Source organism: Amphiprion ocellaris, chromosome 15 (assembly GCF_022539595.1).
Source record: "Amphiprion ocellaris isolate individual 3 ecotype Okinawa chromosome 15, ASM2253959v1, whole genome shotgun sequence".
Lineage (NCBI taxonomy): Eukaryota > Metazoa > Chordata > Actinopteri > Pomacentridae > Amphiprion > Amphiprion ocellaris.
The window spans coordinates 20,691,206-20,712,840 of record NC_072780.1 but is presented as its reverse complement, the minus strand read 5'-3'; the positions used below and the strand labels follow the sequence as shown (position 1 = coordinate 20,712,840).

General features: G+C 39.4%; 1 protein-coding gene across 1 annotated transcript; it reads right to left on the bottom strand.

Moving 5' to 3' along the window:
- Nucleotides 1-1,915: 1,915 nt before the first annotated feature.
- On the bottom strand, nt 1,916-17,590 carry matcap2 (microtubule associated tyrosine carboxypeptidase 2). The gene is made up of 7 exons (XM_023299062.3): nt 17,276-17,590; nt 15,390-16,063; nt 9,695-9,838; nt 7,375-7,507; nt 6,154-6,459; nt 5,865-5,962; nt 1,916-4,307 (listed from the first exon to the last, which is right to left on the bottom strand). Exons 1-7 carry the CDS (start codon nt 17,298-17,300, stop codon nt 4,149-4,151), a joined length of 1,539 nt encoding a protein of 512 aa, XP_023154830.2. The 5' UTR covers nt 17,301-17,590; the 3' UTR covers nt 1,916-4,148.
- Between the last annotated feature and the right edge of the window lie 4,045 nt (nt 17,591-21,635).

Sequence of the window (21,635 nt, the reverse complement as noted above, 5' to 3'; positions counted from 1 at the left end):
AGCAGGTGGGAGTGTGAGGCCTGTGTGTGTGTGTGAATGGTGAGTAGACTGATACCCATTGTCCAGCATGTCGCTGCTTGTAGCTGTCATATCACTGGTCTGTTGGCTCTCTGTGGTTTCCAGTTTCCCTGCAGTGAAACCAGACGCTGATGAAAGAGATGAATGAAAAGTGTGACACCTGCAGACAGAGAGGCAGCCAGTGTGTTGTGACAGATTTGGTTACTGTGGTCACTCAGATTGTGGGTCAGCACGATTAGTTTTGGAACCTCTCCACACTGATCTCTGACACAGACAGGAGCTTCACATATTTAGCCTATATTCTGTTAACGTAAGCTTTGTAGTCTAGCATTAGGCTGATCGGGTTTTTAAAATCGATTTGGTATTTTTCTTTGTAATCCTCAGGAGAAGGAGTCTGTGCCAACACTCTACAGAGAGAATAGTCTGGATTGAAATTGCTCCGTTTTTGAAAGTCCTAGTTACGCATTTCATCAAATCATTAATAATACAGAAATTATGTGAAAAGCAATAAAAATAAAACTGCACAGTGTAATATTTTTCAGACATTTTCAGATTAGTGCAAAACTGTGCCTGCTTCAAATATCTAGGTGTAGATGACTTCATGTGTATAAAACTGAGTTCTCCAAGTGGAATCTTGTGGTTATAGAAAAGCAAGATAAGAGGAACAACTTTGCATCATTGGCGTCTGCAGTTGTCTGTGTGCACGTCTACATAGAAGAATAGGTCTATATGAGTAGACCTGGAATTTCTGTTCTGTACCTGTACTCAATTTTATTTATATGGTGCCAATTACAATTCAGATGGTCTCAAGATGGTTTACAGAACTCAAGTGGCCTGAATCCCCAGAGCAAGCCCAAGGCAACAGTGGCAAGAGAAAACTCCCTTTTTAACGGGACGAAACCTTGAGCAGAACCCGGCTCATATGGGGGGATCCATCTGCTCCTGGTCTGCCGGGTTGAGAGGTACATATTCATGCATGCTGCTGCTCTGGTAGTGTAGTCAGCAACACCTTCAAGTCTGATACAGAGTTCAAGTTTGTCCACAAGAATAAGTAGAGTTCCTACCTTGGCTGGTCACTACTGTTTTGGCTGCAAGAGGGGAACCGACACAATATTTGCCACATGGTTGTATGAGCTATTCTAGATGTCTTGGCCTTCAGTACTGCTGTTTGAAAAATTGGAGCTATGGGGGACCAGGATGTTTCCTATGAATTTAAAATTCTTCTCCTTACACACAAAACCCTTAATGACCAAGCTCCATTGTTAACTTAAGGCTCTCATTGTGCTTTATTATCCTCACAGAGCTCTTTCCTGTCAGAGTGCAGGTTTACTTGTGACTCCTAGAGTTTCAAAAAGTAGAACGGGGAGTAGAGCCTTCACTTATCAGGCTCCGCTGCTGTGGAATGAGCTCCCAGTTTGGATGTAGAAGTCCTCTCTGCTTTAAAGATTAGGCTTCAATTTTCTATTTTGAAAAGCTTATGCTTAGGACTGGCTTTGGCCACCCTGAACAATCCTTTGGTTTTGTCGCTGTAGCTCCAGAGTGCTTATGGACTTCCCACAATGCACTGAGCACCTCTCTTATTATTGCTGTTACTACCATTATCATTATTGTTATTGTAAGCATCATTGTTAGCTTTATTACTCTGACAACCAGTTCTCACATGCATTTTAGTAAACATTTTATGTACAACCCCTGAAATAAATTACTGATGGTTGTGTGGTACTAATTAAAAATTGCACTCTGCTAATGGTACTGCTAATAATACATTCATGCAAATATGCATGGAAACCCCATGACTTCCAATAAGCAAATAGTGTTGTACTGCAAATTCTCCGCTCTACAAATAGAAAGAAACAACACACACCAAAAAATGTTTATAAAGTATTAAACACACAGCAACTTTTCAAGGGAGTTAACTTTATTCAAAGATTCAATCTATTAATTTCACAAAAAAATTCAAATAGAAAACATCACATAGAAACACCATGTTATTAAACTGTACCATTTAAGGGGTCTTTGAGGAGGCAAAGGGCTCCCTGTTTTAGGTCAATCTAGGTATCAACAACACAAACACTCATCAAGTATTACAGTAAAATCACAAGGCATTTGGTTTGTGTTGTAAAACATAAATGCATCAGTCTGTCTAAATGACACCGACACAGTAACTGCTCATATCAGTGCAGTTTAAAAGGTAGATCAAAGGTAAGAAAGTGCAAATAGTCACATTGGGCTTCAGGTCAGTGCACTTGGACCATTAGGGCTTCACTGAGCGTACTGAGGAGAACACCATCCTAAGGTCACAGTATTACAGAGTATTACAAATGACTTTCACATTTCACATTTTCTTTTCAGCAGATGCAGAACAATGCTGACAGACTCAACTTTAATTATCATTCCTGTGTGATGATGCTGATGAAGCACTGACACAGGTATCAGTTCATCTCTGCAGCGGCAGCAGAACTGAGCATCATTCCACTTCCCTCGTCTTTCTCTCAAGCAGAAGCTCTCTGTTTTAACATCTAACACAAGTACCACAAACGTAGGAACTCTACGTGGTATCTAGAGGAAACAGAGTGCAAGACTGTATTCATCTTCACTAAAGAGACAGTTCTAAACACAAGGTAAGTACACTTAGATCATAGGTGCTTGTAAGAATTAGATCTACAAGTTTCTGGTGGTTTAAGCTAAAACTAATGGATGCTCTGTGTCTAATTCATGCATGAACCTACAAAACACTGGGCATTCAGGTTTTCTTTAAGAACTGAACGATTAAAAGCTTTTAAAAAGCGTGTAGAACAGATTTTAGATCAGATAACAACCCATGTACTGGCACAGCTTTTATTTTCAGTCAACCAATCATTTCTTTAAATAATTAAGTTTGACCAGCATGTCATTTGTTAAAATTCATTTCAGTTTGACCCATTTAGCCTCATCCTAAAACAACCTTACTCAAGAGAGATTTCCACAAACACTTTGCAGACCTAAATTAGAACCATTTCTCAAATTTCCACAAAAATACAAAAAGCAAAAAACAAAAAAGTTGAACCTGAAACCTGAACTGTGACATCATCAGTGGATGTATCTTCATTTAAAAGGGCAAAACGATGGAAAAGACCTCAGAATAAAAACATCTTACACACCACTGGTCCTCTATATACTTGTCTGTGTCTGTGAGTAACTCATTTGGACTGAAGTACATAATTACTATATCCTGGTCTTTCCCTTGAAGGTTGTATGAATTCTGAATACAGTCCTTACTGCATATGTATTGGCTGAAATAGCGAGTACTGGTATCCCAAAAATAACAAAATTACTATTACTAAATTAGAAACAGCATCGCCATTACTGACAACTACTCAGTACACATCTTGATCTCAGATGGGTTTCTTCCTTAGTGCAACTGGTCTGGTGATGCTAGAGAGCTGATATATCTCACCTGGCCTGGGAACAGCTCAGAATCCCAGAGAAGGAGCTTGAAAACATAGCTGCAGTGAGGAAGGACTGGACTACAATGCTTCAAATTATGTGTGCATGTTCTAAATGATCAACTGGACTTGAGCCATCAACTTTTAAAGCTTCAAATATAAGCCTGAGCTTATAAAAATGAATCAGGTTTTAAATTTAATTCTTCATGGAATACCTAACCTTTGTTAGTCATTGATGTAGAAGCTAAATTCCTACAAGCCTAAGAGTGCGAATCAAACCTCAATGCAATATAAATTGGGGGGAAAAAATGTAAAAACAAAAAAGTTGGCACCAAGTATTCTGTAAATGTAACAAGTGTGAAATATGGAAAAAGTCAAATGTTTGTAATGATACAGTAATCCTTGCATTGGCACTGAATATGTTCTAACATCCAGCTCTAAACATAACACACTGCTGTGATTTTTTTTGGGTCATCCCTTCTTTATCTGCGGTGATACTGGGAGTCATAGTAGACTTTTAACTACAGGCCAATATCAGATCGTGCAAATCTACACAACTCTACACAACATGCAATACAGCACGCCGCACATGTCACAAACTCTGCTAGCATGCATGATGTTGGTGTTTGATGCATGGAGGCCAGGCAGGCTGGCAGTGGTGTGACAGCGTTTATTCAGGACTGTGCAGGGGAAGGTGGACTGGGCTCAGATGATGGTCTTCAGCTCCTCGTCGGTCAGCTGGTTGACAGCCATGATTTTTGTCAGCTGCTCAGCATACCTCGCCTGGTCCTGCATGAAGTGTGGGATGCGGACGTTCTCCATCTGAGCCATGGTTTTCAGGCGGTCCACGTCTTCGAATGACACCTGAGCCGCAGAAAACAGAAGAGAGATTTGGCAAACCGATAGACTGCAGAAAAGTGGAAAGTGAAAGTCTAACACTCTCGATCAGGGGTGTCAAACATGCAGCCAAAACGGCCCGCCAAAGGGTGCAATCTGGCCCGTGGGACGACTTTGCAAAGTGTAAAAATTACAGAGAAAACATCAACTGTAAATTGTAAATTTGTAAAACTGTAAAATTTAAAGCAATTTCTAGATCTTGACAAATTGCTTTGATAATAAAGTTAAATACTATATCATTCAGTTCCAGATAACAGACTGAATGTTGTGTGTCTTTGTAGACATACTGATCTGTAAGGTCTAATGTGTAAATGATAAACTGAGTCATAATACGGTTGAAATTTCACTTATTTTTCTTAAGAAATTTTAGGTTGTTCATAATGTTTTGCAAAAAGACAGTTAATTTAATGTGAACATTTTCAGAATTGTACTTTTTTGCACCAGAACAAAGGGGGAAAATGTGGAGTTGTCATTCTTTATAGGATAATATGTTGTGATTTTACTGGTCCGGCCCACTTGAGATCAAATTGGGCTGAATGTGGCCCTTGAGCTAAAATGAGTTTGACAACCCTGCTCTAGATGATAAAACAATACAACACGATGATTTTTACTCTAGACTGTTGGTGATTTTCATCATTTGACTACAGACATTTTCATGTTTTCTGCCCTCAAACCTCTAGTGCTGTAGTGTTGGTTGGTACTACAAGCACCTCACGTCTTACATCATATTTAACATCTACAGCTGGAATGAGCACCTAGATTAATCATGAGCACATTCAGCTCTTCTGAAGCAGAAGAACATGGTATGTTCTCTAGTCTGAGTAGTTATATAAGCTGCATTTCCATGTTACTGACATTTTCTGACATTTTCCTCTGTAGAGGAACTTTTATTTCATATGACTGAATGTACCTAACAATAGTGCTCTGCTGTTACTGTTTTCTTGAGTGGAGTTTTAGAATAGATGGCAGAGAGGAGACAACACTAGAAACCTGACACCAATAACAACGAGAAGCTGCTTTTAAATGGAACATAAATGACTGAGAGATCTGATAAAGAATTAATTTACCTCCGCACAGAAAACTCAGCACAACACTGAAGCCTAATGTGCTACTTTGATGCACAGTAACCATGCTCACTGCAGTGTGTTGGAGCTGTGGGCATTCAAAAGAAAGCTGTACAAATATCCACAGAGGACCGAAGTGCTAATGGAGGATATCACTGGTGAATAATGATGTCCCCATTTGAACTTACAGATCGGGATCACGGACAGTCAGACAGATCTGTATGAGCACGAAGATCCTATGATGTCATGATTCAGTTATTATGTAGTGATTAAAAAGGAAATATTCTTAACAATGGAATGAATTTTAAAAAATACTGATAATGTGTCAACGTCATCAACTGTGTCAATCAATTGTAGCACTCTCATCTGTGGATGATCCAGGAAGCAGTAATTGAACCTGGCTACTGCTTGGTGAATCAGTAAATGGCCTGTCTATTACTTTAAACAGAAGATGCCTCACCTTTCCAAGAGCCATCAGCAGTGGGAAGTTGATCTTGTCTCTATATCGCAGAATCTTCAGGATTCCATCCAGGTAGACTTGGTCTTTACTGAAGCATCCTGCAAAGGAGGTCAAGAAAACAAAACCAATAAAGTTAGTCAAATATGAATTTAAATGACTACTGAATTATTTTGAATGTTAATTTTAACACGAATTACCTCAGGTTAAGACTGCAATCAAGTCTAACATTGGCTGCATATAGCAGCAAACCCACATTTGAATCTTATATGCTATGTAGTTAAATAGTGACCTGGCTGTGCTGTGTCCGTCTGGCCTCTCTTGGCCCGGACGCAGTAGTCCCAGCGAGTGTTGGGGTCCTGGACAAAGCGTCCAAGGCTGTGGAAGAGCTGAGAGAAGGACATGTGGCTGGCCTGATAGACGGTGTAGTAGAGCAGGGCAGCACGCCACAGTGTGGGGTCCTTCCTGAACAAGACGCTGTGGATGCTGGCCAGACCTTCCTCTGTGGGGTTCAGAGGCTTCAGGTTGTGCTTCTTTCTGCCCAAGCTGCTGCTCCACGGCTGGTGGCAATTGTTGATGCCACGGAAGTAATGTGTGCCTGATGGACAAAGAAAGACTAGTTGGATAGTTGTGTCAAAGACAAATTTATTAGTACCAGCGTCAATTATATTCCTCCCATGGTCTCATGATATCATGCTAATAACAGTCATAAAGTGAATCCTCTACAGCAGGGGTGTCAAACATGCGGCCCACGGGCCAAAAGCAGCCTGCCAGAAGGTCCAATCTGGTCCGTGGAATGACTTTGCAAAGTGTAAAAATTACAGAGAAGATATCAAATGCAAATTGTAAATGTGTAAAACTGGAAAATTTAAATAATTTACAGATTTTGACAAGTTGTTTTGATCATAAACTGCTAAATCATTTAGTTCTAGATACCTGTGACTAAATATTTTTGTGCTTTTGTAGATACACTGTGATCTGTGAGTTGTAATGCAGAAGTGTAAATAACAAACTGAGGCATAAAATAGTTGAAATTGCACTTATTTTTCTTAAGGAATTTCAGGTTGTTCATATTTGTTTTGTAAAAAGATAATTCATTAAATGTGAACATTTTCAGAATTGTACTTTTTTTGCACTAAAACAAAGTTATTACTCTCCAAGGACGCAGCAGAGTTATGTAACGATCTCTGTACATTTGTCTGTCCGTCTGTCTGTTTACTCAAAAAATGATACAACGACTGAGCAGCCTTGACGGAGTACTGTGCTTTCTGAGTGCTTTTCTTGTTTATAGGTTATTATGTTGTGATTTTACTGGTACAGCCACTTGAGATCAATTTGGGCTGTATGTGGTCCCTGAACTAAATTGAGTTAGACACCCCTGTTCCGAAGAGTTTAATGTTTTGTGATGAACTATATTAAGGTCAGATTTAGTCAGTATTCATGGTTTCCCATGTTGCTGCAACCCAATATTAAGAATCGAACACAAGCGTTGTGTGAGAACTTCTTCACCCACCAATCTCGTGCCTCAACATGCCCTCCAGCCAGTGCTCTCGGGCACTGGAGATGTTGATGGTCAGAGTGGGCCTGCTGTTCACCACCGTCATGGAGGCTCTGGACAGGAGGTCATCTGTCACCTGGACGACTATCTATCAGCACAACACAGATGGAATCACAGTCGAGGAGTTTGACATCATTCTGTCATTTATTGCATTATTGTGTCATCAAACCATTCATTTGTGAGAATCTATGTGTCAAATGTTACTTGGTGATTTTTAAGATGATGTTGCCAGTGTAATTTCCTTTGACCCGTCTCATTTACCTCTGCTACCCAGACATGACAGCCCAATGTACATTATATATGTGAGACTAACAGCTTATAATGTAATTGCAATATGTCTTTTATTATGTAAATTCTGGTCTTTCTCTTCTGTTCAGTTTGCCTACATGAGATGCAGGCAAGCACCTCGAAACAAAGAGAATACGCCCAACCAGGAAATATCTGCTAGTAGACTAAATAAGTATGTACATTTAGATAATGACATTGATTTTATGACCAATCAATGACCTCAGTAAGGGAAGAATTACAGATTCAGCAAAAAATGGCCCTAAAAGTTAAAGAAACAATCATATTTGCTAAGTGGGATTCAAACCTTCAGCACACAGCATCAACTTCACAAGCAATACTTAAAAGCACCTAATCAACCTTGAGGTGTGACAACGTTTTATTGCAGGTCACAGGGCTGAGGGCCAATACAACAAAAACTGCAGTGATACAAAAGTCAGTGGAGGCTATAAAGCATTACAAATGCTAAGTAGCTGCCCCAAACCTGTGCACATATTTAGATGAATTAAAATAACTTCTTCCCATTAGATGGGATTTTTTGGTCTGTCAACTTTCATACAGAGGTCACTGTATGCACAAGACAACAATAAATTTACCGTCTGTGATATTGTGGCTTCTATAGATCTGCATGTTTGTCACTGAGAAGAAAAACTGAGCCCAATAACATTCCCACAGGTGATATTTATTCCATCCCTGTCATACTTGTTTGCATTAGATGATACAAATATTCTTGTAATGGACCACGACGGATGACTGCAGGCCAGTGCTGGAAGAAAGATGACTGTCTAGGTTTTTGATACAACTTCACCCTGTGCAGTTGAATCTTACTGAAATACCCTCCACTGTTCAGCAAATTTGAGAGGAGTGTGTGATTAAGCTGTTGTTCATGAAGAGATTGTTTTAACTTAAATATACACTACCGTTCAAAAGTTTGGGGTCACTTAGAAATGTCCTTATTTTTGAAAGAAAATCATTTTTTAAAAACGAAGATAACATTAAATGAATCAGAAATACAGTCTAGACATTGTTAATGTGGTAAATGACTATTCTAGCTGGAAACGCTTGATTTTTAATGGAACATCTACATAGAGGTACAGTAGAACATTTCCAGCAACCATCACTCCTGTGTTCTAATTCTACATTGTGTTAGCTAATGGTGTTGAAAGACTAATTGATGATTAGAAAACCTTTGCTCAACTATGTTAGCATACAAATAAAAGTGTGAGTTTTCCTGGAAAACATGAAACTTCATGCCAAAATTGCCTTGGTTTCCCCAAATTTTTGAACAGTACTGCATATACTGCACCTGTACAACAACAGGAGAGGATGCTTTCTTTGTAAATTGGCCAGCTAGTTATTGTACTCAAAAGCTAAATATGTTTTTTCCACTCCTTTTAACATCTAGTTTTCCAACGAAATTGCATTTTAAAAAACATTAAGAACAAACAAATAGACTGACAAATCCAAATGTTTTAGGTGGCGGCTCCTTTAATGCCGTTCACTACTGAGCATTTTCTTTCCACTCACTTGTGTATTTAAGCCCACGAGGACATTGCCAAGCATACACAAGGTAAGTGTATATGTGTTCAGTGGAACATTACTAATTTGGTGATGTAACATGCACTTGTTTGGTTACATAAACACAGCTACACAGGCAAAGTGCAGGACGACTTCAGCGAAGTGGTGGCTTTTTGCGAGACTTTTCCCTGGAGCACACTCGCTTTGACAACCTGCCATCTGCTGTTCTGTAATGATGGTGTTCAAATGCACTGTGACACACACTGCAGAGGGCAGTCAAGGAATAATATCACAGTCCAAGTACAACCTCTTTTTTTTTACTGTATGTAATATGCTCTACAGAGGGAAAGTGTTGTGCCTGAAATAAACTAGAAAAAATAATAAAAAACTGCAACATCATAAGAATGTGCAGATAAAAAGCAATGCATCACCCTCCTCCTTCATCCAAATCCTGAGAAGCCTGTCCTCTTACCTCCCCCATGCAGCCTTCCTTCTCCATGTATTTCTTGACGCCGTGCCAGATGCGACTTTTGGTGAGGAGGTTGCCCCCAGTGATCTGCTCAAACTTCTCATAGCTGCCGTATCTCTGCAGGGCAAGCTCCATGATGTGGACTGCCTGCAAGAGATAAGAAAATCACAATGTTAAATTGCCTGTGACTGATACTGTACTTGCTTTAGACATGCAACACTTGCCAAAGATAGTACAGCAGGGCTCCAGAGTGCCACCATTTTGGTCACACATGCAATCAAAAATCTATCAAATGCGATTGAACATTTTCATTGGTTGCATCGGTGTGCATGTAGCAGGTCTATCTCCGTATGTCTCTAGGCTGTAAAATGTAAGAAACTATGCTTTTGAATGAGCCAATGCCATTCAAATTACAGCAGCAGGATTTTTATTTGTCCTCTATTTGGGCTGGTTAATGCTCAGAGCTTAAATAACTGTAACTAAGATACATAGTGAGCAGACTTTTATGGGTTAAAGTCAGTTTGTTAGAGCTCTCTGGCAAACAATGTAACAAAGACATAATAATTTATCACAAGTTAGGTTAGCATTTCTGTTACTATTTTTGTTAGTGTCACCTATGGGCAAATAGCAATGAAAAAATGTAGCTCGACTAATAAATACGAAATTATTATCTTTAAGACATCAAATCCTGGATGTCTGAGAAATTTCTTCAGCTCAAGCAGCCAATGGCAAAAAACAAAAAAAAAACAAAAAACAATGGCACTACTACCAAACAACAATAAGTTTTGATTTATTATTCCGCCAAAGAGGCGGAGCCTAGGTAGAGTTATGTGACAATCGGCGTTGGTTTGTCTGTTTGTCTGTCCATTAGCAGCACTATTCAATAACGGAAAAACAGATTTGGGTGAAATTTTCAGGGAAGGTCAGAAACAACACAATGACCAAGTGATTAGATTTTGGCAGTGATGCTGCTTATAGTCTGGATCCACAGATTTGTTAAAGATTTCTGTATCATTGCGAGATAGCGGCACCGCATCACTGCAACTATGACTACAAGTGAACATCACGTCAGCTACCTGCTGACGATCACATGATTGCGATGCTACTATAAATCCACCACTGCAGACTAATCGGGACGTATCTGTTGGAAATGATACAAGGAACAATTGATTAAGTTGTGGGGGTGTTTCCGAGTCCCATCAATTCCCGCTGTCCGGTGCATATTTAGGTCACACGATTCGGTATCTGTACATAACACACACACATGCATAACACACACCTGTGCTCAGGACAAGGTCATTTTGTTTGTGGGTACATCTATATTAAATGGCCACCTCTGAATTTCCCTTGGGATTAGTTAAGTATCTATCTATCTATCTATCTATCTATCTATCTATCTATCTATCTATCTATCTATCTATCTATCTATCTATCTATCTATCTATCTATCTATCTATCTATCTATCTATCTATCTATCTATCTATCTATCTATCTATCTATCTATCTATCTATCTATCTATCTATCTATCTATCTATCTATCTATCTATCTATCTATGGTGCTGTGATTTCCGCCACTAATTTTTTCAAGATTTCAGCTGTCGGAAATGATGCAACGACTGAGCAGCCTTGGTGGAGTACTCTGCTCTCTGAGTGCTTTTCTTGTTCCTGCTATACTCTGCTATGTAACTTAGGCTTGAATAATGAAGAGACTTTATAAAGAGTCTCATCTCACAGTACCTTAAACCTTGAAAAGATGTACTTCTATGAAACTCTAGCTTGCATTCCTTTACATTGAAAGAATTCATGCTGAATTATTACTGTAATTTGAGTATTAGTGTACTTTATTTTCCTTGCCAAACACCATCACTGCAATACTGAGGCAAATTTGATACAAGCGGCTACAGTTTACTTTTAAGGAGATCACAGGGAAAGAAAATGACAAACTAGGGCAAACTTCAGGAAAAAAAAACATGAGCATCCTCTGGAGGATTATCTTACTGCATTTCCTGTTGAGCTCCCTCACTTTTTCCTTGTCTGACTATCTGAATACTCGTGTTACTAAAACAGCCTGCAACAGAACACCACAAGGCTGTTTTCCTGTTCACTAGAAATACGTCTAATCTTACAAACACTTCCCTGCATGCCCAAAATCTTGGTTCTGAGGAGACATGCGCTCAGACTGTAGCTGAGGCTGATTTTAGTCAGTTTTAAATTAATCCTTCACTATAAACTCATTTATCCCTGCCACTTTCCACTTTCACTTGAACAACACACCATCAGCACAGATCTGCTCTGACGCTAAACAGCTTTGGCAGCGAGCCTTTGTGATCACAGCATCCAGCTTCCTTGCTGGCATGTGGCATGAGGTTGCTGATCTCCAATTAAACAGCTCGGCACCAACCTTGTGCAGTAGGGATGTCGTTGTAGTTGTGATGAATGACCTGCCACTGCCTCTGGGTTCGAATTAAGGGGACTTTTGCACTTCCATTGACTGCTTGTACTTTGCATGCAAGCAAGCAAGTTTCAAGTTTCTGTAACCCACTTTTACTTGAATATTGTACCTTTCGTACTTGCAGAGAGACCTTAGTTAGGTACGTTTGTAACATTTGCTAACATATAATACCGTATGGTCTTAACCTTAATAATGAAAACAGTTACGTAAATTTGTACCGTTAATCTTATTTCTTTATTGGTAAGCACTGTGACTCAACGTTGGTTGATTTAAATGCGCAACATAAATAACACCGACTTGACTTGACTTGACTGAGATTAGCCTGTGTTGGGTCTGAACAGGCCAAAAGGTGATTTTTACCCTGGCTTTGCAACACTGGTGTCATAGGATTACCATGGGACTATCACTGTTAACTATGACTCAGTAGCAGACACTGGTGAAGACTTTTATGGCCGTAGTTACTGTTTTTAATGATCACAAGCTTCAGAAAGTCCAAGCCTTCCTAGCAGCCCTGTCGCATTCACCTCAGGACAATTTAACTGGACATCTTTAAGTGTCCGATGTCCCAGTCATTGGCATGTGTTTATTTACAGAACCATTTTGGGTATTGTTCCTTGCTATTTGTCTTGTCTTTTCACGAGGAAACATGGAAGTCACAATCTCTGATCTATGGATACTCTGCAATTTGTCGTCCCCAAAGTACAATCTGAACTGGGCAAGGAAGCCTTTAGGTTTTCGGCACCTAATGCTTGGAATTAATTACAATCTCAACTTCAACTTCAAGCCCTTGTTACACTGAATGAGTTTAAAGTTCTGGTGAAATCATTACAGTCTACCTTGTCTGTGTACAAGTGTTATATGTGGGCAAGTTACTAATTTTATCTGTTGTTTATTGTTTTTAATGTGACTACACTGCTTTCCTCTTGGCCAGGACTCCCTTGCAAAGGAGATCTCTTATCTCAGTGGGACTAACCTGTTTAAATAAATGCTAAATAAAACAAAATATGTATCAGAAATTAAGCATAAAATGTATTAAATGATTAAATAATTTTTATTTTTCATGTATTTTCCATCGTGCTATCGGCTCTTCTTTTGTTTTATTTACAGCATTAAGGCTTAAGTGCTATTTCCACACTAATCAGAATTATGCATTTTAAAACTACAACAATCAGTAACAACTCTCCTTACAGCTCTGTTTTGGTCTCCACCATCTCCTGAGAAAAATATCTGGCTCTTTTGCGGGTACATGCTCATCAGCTGGATATTAAGCTTGACTATTTCCTGTTTGGTAGTGGGCAGATAGACACTGAACCAAAAACAGGAAGGTTTGGGGGGATAATTCTCTGTGGGATAATTTATATGAGTAATAATTACTAAAAATGAAATTAGTGAAGAAAATGTAGTGGAGGTCAAAATGGCATAAATAACCTTAGGTACACAATGAAAATTTGTTTGTCCTTAATAAAGTTTGAGATTCTAAGCTGGTGTTTTTTACTGTGGTAGGGTATGTTTTATACATTATATATATTAGAATTCTGTTTCCCTGAAACCTCTGAATATTATAATACACTGGAGAGCACTGACAGACGCACTTCTTCTTCTTGCTAATGCAGTGTGCTTGGTTGTATCAACTGTTAATTAACTCAATTCACAATTTTGTTAAACATAAATTTAATGTTTGGGCAGAGAGTACATCAAGCCTTTTCAAGTAAAAGGGTAAACTCAAGGAGAAGTAACAAGTACTAGTGTGAATGTCCAAGTCAAGTCAACAAATTCAGGACTCAGGTCTGACATGAGAGAGTAATATAATCCACCTTTAATCAACTTGACAGTTTTATTGCCCTAGACCAGACCTACTTCACCACCACCTTCTTCACCTGCGACACATCCGGGAGAAGCCAGATCTATTTCACCACTGCTAGCTTCTTCGCCTGCAGCAACCACAGGAGACACAGCACCTTCCACACCTTCTTCTCCAACTACTTTAACCTGTTCCTCCTCCTCCTCATCTTCTTTGACACCCGGACCATCTGTATCTCCTGTACCGACGGGTAGACTCGAGATGGACAGCCGGCTAACAGATCTTCTTCTGAATATGGTGAAATCTGTGGCGAGTCATCTGTTGAGCACCGTTCTGAACAATTATCGTGAAGAAATCTGTTATGGTTGTTCCCTGTTTTTTCTTCAAAAAAATATTTTATTTTGAACCTTTGTGAGTGACTTATGTTGTGACATTAAAAAAAAACGGACAAACATCTTCTGAGTCATCTCTAAATCTTTTTTTTCTTAGCGTTTAATCAGACCTCCTAAAAGTTCTCCAAAGAGGGTTACGACGGTCGACAACAGAGGTAAAAGGAAACCTCCCGACTGTTTCATCAGAGCCCCTCGTTTGCGTTTTAGATTGGTCTTTTTATCGGCCAACAGTCTGATAATTTTTTTCTGCCATTTCTGCTTTTTATATTGACTGCAAGACAGAGGTATGTTAGCCTTTAACAAGTTTAAAGAGAGCTCGCAAAGAGTCTGAATAAAATCTGAGGAGCTGTGCTTGAGAATATCCTCAGTAAAGAAGCGTTTCTTTTTATACGCGCTGACATATTATTTTTCTGATGAGGTAATACACCTGATCTTAGCCTGTAAGGCTCTGGACAGTTTGGTGTGAGATCCACAATTAAGTACCCATGTGGGTCTTTGGTAGCATCGTCAAAACTTTCTAGAAAAAAACTTTTTTGACTGGGAAATATGACAATATGTTTTTCTGTAATTTGTCTCGATGGTTTTTAAACAATACCAGGTAATTACTGTTCAAACTGATGGTACGACTGTGTTTACCCTGGTGAAAAACATTTTGAGTCTGCAGCATAACGCTCATGTTTCTGTGGTGTCTGTATTGTGTAAAAATTCTGACCACCTTGGGATGGTCAGAGGCCTGAAAAATGATGTTGTCCAAAATAACACTCAAATTGGAACACTCAAATGACTAAAGTAAACAGCTGGTCCTAGGGCAAAAAAACTGTCAAATTGATGACAGGTGGATTATATTACTCTCTGACATGAGTCCAAGCCCTGTGACTCACACACTTATAGATATTTGACACCAAGAATGACCTATTACATGCAAAACTTTATAATTTGAACATCTTATTGGTGTTGGGACCATGTGGCTGCTTAGATGTTCACTGAGGTTATTTAGTGCAGTAGGTACTGCTGTAAGAAACTGCTCCAGACATGGCTGATGCAGTCTTACCTGTGTCAAGAAGCGATCGGAGGCACTGTTATGCCGTGCCAGGACTAGTGGAGAAACAGGGTTGCTGTACTCAAACTGTGGATTGTAGTTGAAGTCAGACTTAAAAAACTTGACCTTCTCCCTCTCAACATTAGATGGTTTGATGGCTGTAAGGATGCAGAGCTTCTTGGCATTTTCCACTTCACGTGAGATTGTCGCTTTGTGCAAAGAAGGAAGTTTAGTGCGAGGTGAGTTAGGGATACACGTCTTCCTGAGCTGTGGAGCTGCACGAGGGTTGAGGCTCATTGTGTTGCCCACGACTGAGATGCTCCGCGCTGGTTTAAGGAGACTGGAGTGGCTGCTTGAGAGGACACGATTTGTCTGGGCAGGTTTACTGCCACTTTCAGGAGCACGTGCCTTTCTAGGAGCCATGCCTGGACGATTTCTTTTACCAAATGTGACGCCACATTTCACTGATGTCTTTGGCCTCTTGTACGGGGACTGCTTGTGGCTCTTCTTCTCCTCTTCCTCAGCCTGCAGCAGGACATTGTAGCTGTTAGAGCCAGCGCTTAAAAGGTCTTTGAGAACAGTGGAGGAGACCTTTTCCAGGTACACTTGGCTTGGACTCACTGCCTTGCCACCGTAGTTTAAGATGTACTTCTTAGACATTTCCTCTTCGGGCCAGTGGAGTCTCTCTGAAAGAAGAAATAGACTAATAAGACAAGATACTGAATGCGTTTGATGCTTACTTTAGAATCACCTTCACGTGCAGAGCTTTTAATAGGTAACTAGATGGACTAATCCTCTTATCAAGGTTGGATAAAATTAACTTGCAATCAGTGTGATTACAACAACCCTGTGCACAACTCTGTAAGCAATATAACAAGCTTTTCCCACTGTAAAGGTTTTTTTTTTGTTGCAATCATAGTCACGGGATCTGACTCAAATGCACTTAATTGGACTTGTATTGGACTGCTATTATGTCAGCAGTCTGTGGCTATGGACCAATGAGTTTCATGAGTCAGTACTCTGCTTTCACAGAGAAAATTATTCTCTTCATGTCTCCAGAGACTGCCAGTACAGAATGCAGGGCTCTGCGATTTCCACTAAGGTGATCTGGACATGATTCCAGTTAGAGCAAGCTCTCTGTTCAGACAGGAGCACTGAGGCAGAATCCACACAGCCACAAACTAGACAGCACCGACAAATGAGCTCAGCTGCACAGTAATGACTGGAAGGGAGAACAGCACAAACTGGAGCTTCATTGGCTTGCTCAGCTACCAAGTCAAATACTATTACCTAACACATGAGCTGAGGATCTCGTCATTCAGTTTCCATTGACAATAAACGCTACAATCGCATCAAACTGTTGGCAAAACAGGAATCAACCCAGACATCCATCTAGTTAGTTCTGGGATGATCAAAGTTTTGCAAAGTTGACTTGTGACATTTTCAAGCCAGATATCAAATAAAATACAATTCAATGAAATGCGGAACAAAATTAATCAAATGCAGACATTTCGATCTAATCCATTACCATTATGCAAAATATGAACGCTCTAATGTTAAAGCACTAGCGATCATCAGGATGGTTCAGCTGTGAGTATTAGCTCATCAATCTGCCTGTCAGACTGCTCTGAGTCTTAAAGCACAAATGCGTGGGATGCAGCAGCGCTATACAACACAGAGTACGGTGTGTGCAACGCAAGGAAATAAATAATACATACAAGCTTTCTGAAAATCTGAGTCGTTTCTTTTTTTGCATGTTCGCTAAGGTTTCTCTGGTAATAATAAGGTAATGTATCAGCCTAAACCTTTATATCGTTATGATAGAAAAGTTGCCGTTACTTCTAAAGGGGTGTTGTGTAAATGTTCCTGATATGTTGTTAAGACAAATATAACATTACCTGTTACTTTGATTGACTCCAGCATCCTCTGGTAAGGTCTCCGTGAATCTAAATTGCCACGGTGCTCCTCGAAGAACACAGACGTTACTTAGCAAAGTTAACCTAGCTAAACTAGCCGGCTAATATTGTCCAAACAAAAAGCCGACGATGACAGCGACCTGTGCTGGTTGTATGTTAAGACACGCACTGACGTTATTTTCATATATTTTTTTAAAGACTTACATTTAAGCTGACATTAGACGTCCGCCTACACTAAACCTCAGCCGAACGACTCAAACTGGCAACAGAGCCGAGCTGTGCGATTCAGACTGCAGTGACTGATCTGTTTCCATGGTTTCGTCGGTGACGGCGCATGGTATGCACGCAAGGCTCATGGGAAACGAAGTCCTGAGATTACACAAGGGTTGCACTCAACTGTTAAGGGGAATTGCAATTGAAAATACGCTTTGGTTTTTTTGTTTTTTTTCAATGCAAAATGAATTGAAATTGTGAACTGCGATTGTATACAGCTGTGAACAAAAGTTTACATAAACTTGTATGTCTATGAGCCATGTATATCATGGCAGTCTTGAGTTTCCAGTGACTTTTATAGCTTTAAATTATCTATGATGGAATGACTGAATCGCATGCGTCTTTGTCACGAAAAACAACAACAAAAACAAAAACAATCGTGCATTCGGTTTAGATCTTCTGAAAATCTGCTGGGTCATACTGCAATGCTAATATTTGGTTAAACATCCTTTGGCCATTTTCACCTCACTTAGGCACATGGTGGCCATAGACAAATGTCTGGTTGTATGTTTGACCAATTCTCTTGACATAATTGGTGCAGTTCAGTTAAATCTGTTGTCTTTCTGACATTAACTTGTGTTTTTCCACAGATTAACAATGAGGTTAAAGTCACGACTCTAGAGAGGCCAGTCTAAAACCTTCATTCTAGCCCAATTTATATACCATTTTTGATGTGTGTTCTAGGTCATTGTCCTGTTGGAACGTACAGCTGCATTCAAGACCTAACCTTAACACCTTAACACTTTGTGTAAAGCACCACTGGCAGCAAAACAGCCTCAAAGCATAATAATACCACCACCATGTTAGATGCAAGGTGGGGTTTTCTTGGGGTTAAGGGGCCTCACTTTGTCTTCTCCATGCATATTTCTTCTCATTGTAGCCAAACAGCTAATTTTTTTTGCTTTATCTGAGCACAGAACTTTCCTTCAGAAGGCCTTTTCTTTGTCCATGTGGTCTGCAGCAAACTTTAGTTAAACCTTAAGGTGCTGCGCCTAGAGGAAGAGCTTTCTTCTTGAACAATTTATGTCAAAATATGCACTATATAAGATGAGCCTGGGATTAAAATGTAGGTAAAAATGAGACCTTTCATGAACTATAACTTGTTTTAACCAACCACCTGCCTACATGGTGATAAAACCCTTGGAAGTTTAGTGTCCTTAAAATGTACTATTAAAAGTTTTCTCCAGTGAATTATCAGAAAACAGGTATCACATCCAGGGTACTAATACTTGTCCCTATGACCCTGTGTCATAGACAATAAACTGCTGCATTTCTTTGGCTTTAGACTCTGACACCTAGAGTGGATGTGATAATAATTTGTTTGCTTTCATGTTTCTATTTCCTGTTTTTATGAACTTATGTGGACTCCAAGTGGACAAAGTAACGCAAATTGAAAAGCATGAAACTGATCCACCGCTATGCAATTCAAGGACCTGTAACTCTGAATATATTCATAATATGAAGTTAAAAGTGTGCATGGCTTCATCAAATATGTCCATAAAAACCAGCTTATTCTCAAGGGGTCAGGTAGTAACTTTTTTAAAAAAATTATTTTACATTGATTGTCCATTTGTTAATATCACTGGGTCTGCTGGCAGTGCTGATCTTGCTTGACAAATTTTGATAAAGCCTGTAGGAGACTTAGTGGCACCTACTGGTACAAAGCTGATATGAATCTCTCAGTAGACAAACTGGCAACATATGGTTAGGAGCAATGTTCCCTCTAATTTTTCATGAGTCTGAGCAAACACACAAACTCCCTGAGCGTCCCTTGGACCACTGTGAGCAACATCAGACGTGTGCACTGTGGTCACACCAGCATCACATCCATTCAAGTTACATGGTTCATTAAAAGAATCAAATTACAGCATTTACATTTCTGTTAAAACACTTTGTCAACAGGAGCCAGTTGAAGGCTGCAGTGATTTTAGTGACACTACAATGTATAAGAGTGAAGTTAGTGAATATTTGTCTCTCTTTACTGTTGCAGTGGTTTTGCAAATTGCAGATGGACCCTGTTCACTCCATAGACACCAATGTTATTCCTGTAGCTTGAAAGACAGCTACTTTTGATAAAACTGGGCTTGTAGCACATTGTCTGCCTTGCAACAATGGGAAAGGGGCACTGCTTATGTTTTGACAACCTATATCAAATGAGTTATTGATGCTGGAAGTCTGAATCTGTGAATATCTTTCCAACTTTACTGAACTTGGGGCCACTACCACCTAAGGAGTGATATATTTAATTTTGAAAAAAGCATTTAGCCATACTTAAAGCTTTAAGTGCTTTATTAACATGGACCTAAAAATTTTGTATTGTTTTATTATCACAGGTTCTGTCTGAAAAGAGGTGGCATCATTTTAAACAGTGAAATCAAACTAACAAAATGTAATGACCAACCAGTGAGTAATACTGGATTCTGCAAAAACATAAACAACTTTTTTAAAAATCTAAATCTTATCTTAACACAGTTAATGTATTGACTTATTTACGTGTGTATGCATGTATTTATTGATCTATTTAGTACTGTTAACATATCAGAGTTCTGAGTGAGTTTTTCTTAAGATAGGCAAAGGCCATTTATTGATTACATATAGGCTGTTAAATGTTTATTAAAAACTAAAAAGCATTTAAAAAAAAAAAACAACTTAGGCATTTATTGAGTCACTAAAATACTGTAGAGTACAGACCACATCAGCATGATTATAAGCATCCTCTGGTAAATTAACAACCAGACACTGATGTCTCTCACCATATGGACTTCAGGAGATGACTGGGGGATGATAAACTGTGACCTACTGGTTGGGTTTTCTCTGTTCTCATGTTTCTTACATGTTTGTCCCCTGACAGCCAGGTCCTAATGTTTTTTGAGCAACACACCATACTATGACGTTTTTACAGTGATGGTTCTACTATGAAACCAGTTTGACATGTTCAGGTGTTCTTTGTGTGAAAACTCAGAGATTTCAGGTATCAGAAGGTGGTTTTCAACTTTCTTTGTTAACTTTCTGCTTCAACTTTAAATTAAATTTCCTTCACTAACCCAGCCCTCTGGACTTCCAGTAAGCTGTGTTCCTATTGGCTGTCCAGGTGTCTGATTGGTGTTATCAGGAACACCTGAGCAGCTCAGTGTCTTCCTGCTTTATTTAGCTGCAGACAAACATTTCCTCTGCTTCTCCACCACTGAACCTGGTTTGGCTCTATTGCTTTAGTTTGTTCTTTAGGCGTTTGCTTGCAGCTTCCAGCAGTAAAATCGTCTTTAATGTGTTTCTTGGTGTGTTTTAGGGCTTTGTACCGGATAGTTGTCTTGGTAAATGTGGTTCTTTAGCCACAGTTAGCACATGGTGCTAATGTGTGCAGTGATTAGTGGATTTTGTACAGCTGAGTTGTGTCTTTATCTTGGCTGTAGTGAGTCTGTAGAGGTTTTTGGTCAGACACATTCTGTATTCCTGTTTGTGAACCAACGTTGGTTGTCCAGAAGGTAAGAGTTCCTGTCCTGATTCTCTGTTCTCAGAGGTTCTCTGGTAGGCTGCAGGAGACTTTAGCGTTTGGGTTGTGCTAGTTTGGTTTTTGTATGGTTTCATTTGGACGACTATCTTGAGGCCCCTCCATGTGGTTTAGTGAGGTTTTCTGGAACAGTTCTACAAAGCAACCTGCAGCAGAAGAGACTTTGAAAGTTTTTAGGAAGTTCTGGAGACCAGACTTTAGAGCAGCAGAAACATTTGTCAGCAGTTTGAGCAGGAGAAGGTGAGCTTCAGAGTAGAAATGAGGAGAAGGAAACCTTCTTGACTCGTGTGGTGAGGTCCTGTACCAAGAGTTTGAGCAGGTTGTGAAGAGTCTGTAGTTCTTTGGTCTGAAAGCACAAGAAGAGTCGACTCATTAAAGGAGAAAACAGGAGATATTGTTGCTTCTTCTGTCGCTCTGCAGTTTCTTTAGACTGAATATCAAGTTTATATATTAAATGATTTCCCATGTGAGCCCAAGAAGACTTCAATAAACTCCCTCCATCCCCTGGACACAACATATTTTATTACCATGTTAAATCTTTTTTTTTTTTTTAATGTTTTT

Coding starts and splice junctions, on each gene's coding strand:
- matcap2 (XM_023299062.3), bottom strand. CDS start 17,300: ATGCTGGAGTCAATCAAAGTAACAG. Junction 7,508..9,694: donor AGGAAGGCTGCATGGGGGAG/GTAAGAGGACAG, acceptor TTGTGCTGATAG/ATAGTCGTCCAGGTGACAGA. Junction 4,308..5,864: donor TGCTGATGGCTCTTGGAAAG/GTGAGGCATCTT, acceptor TCTGCGGCTCAG/GTGTCATTCGAAGACGTGGA.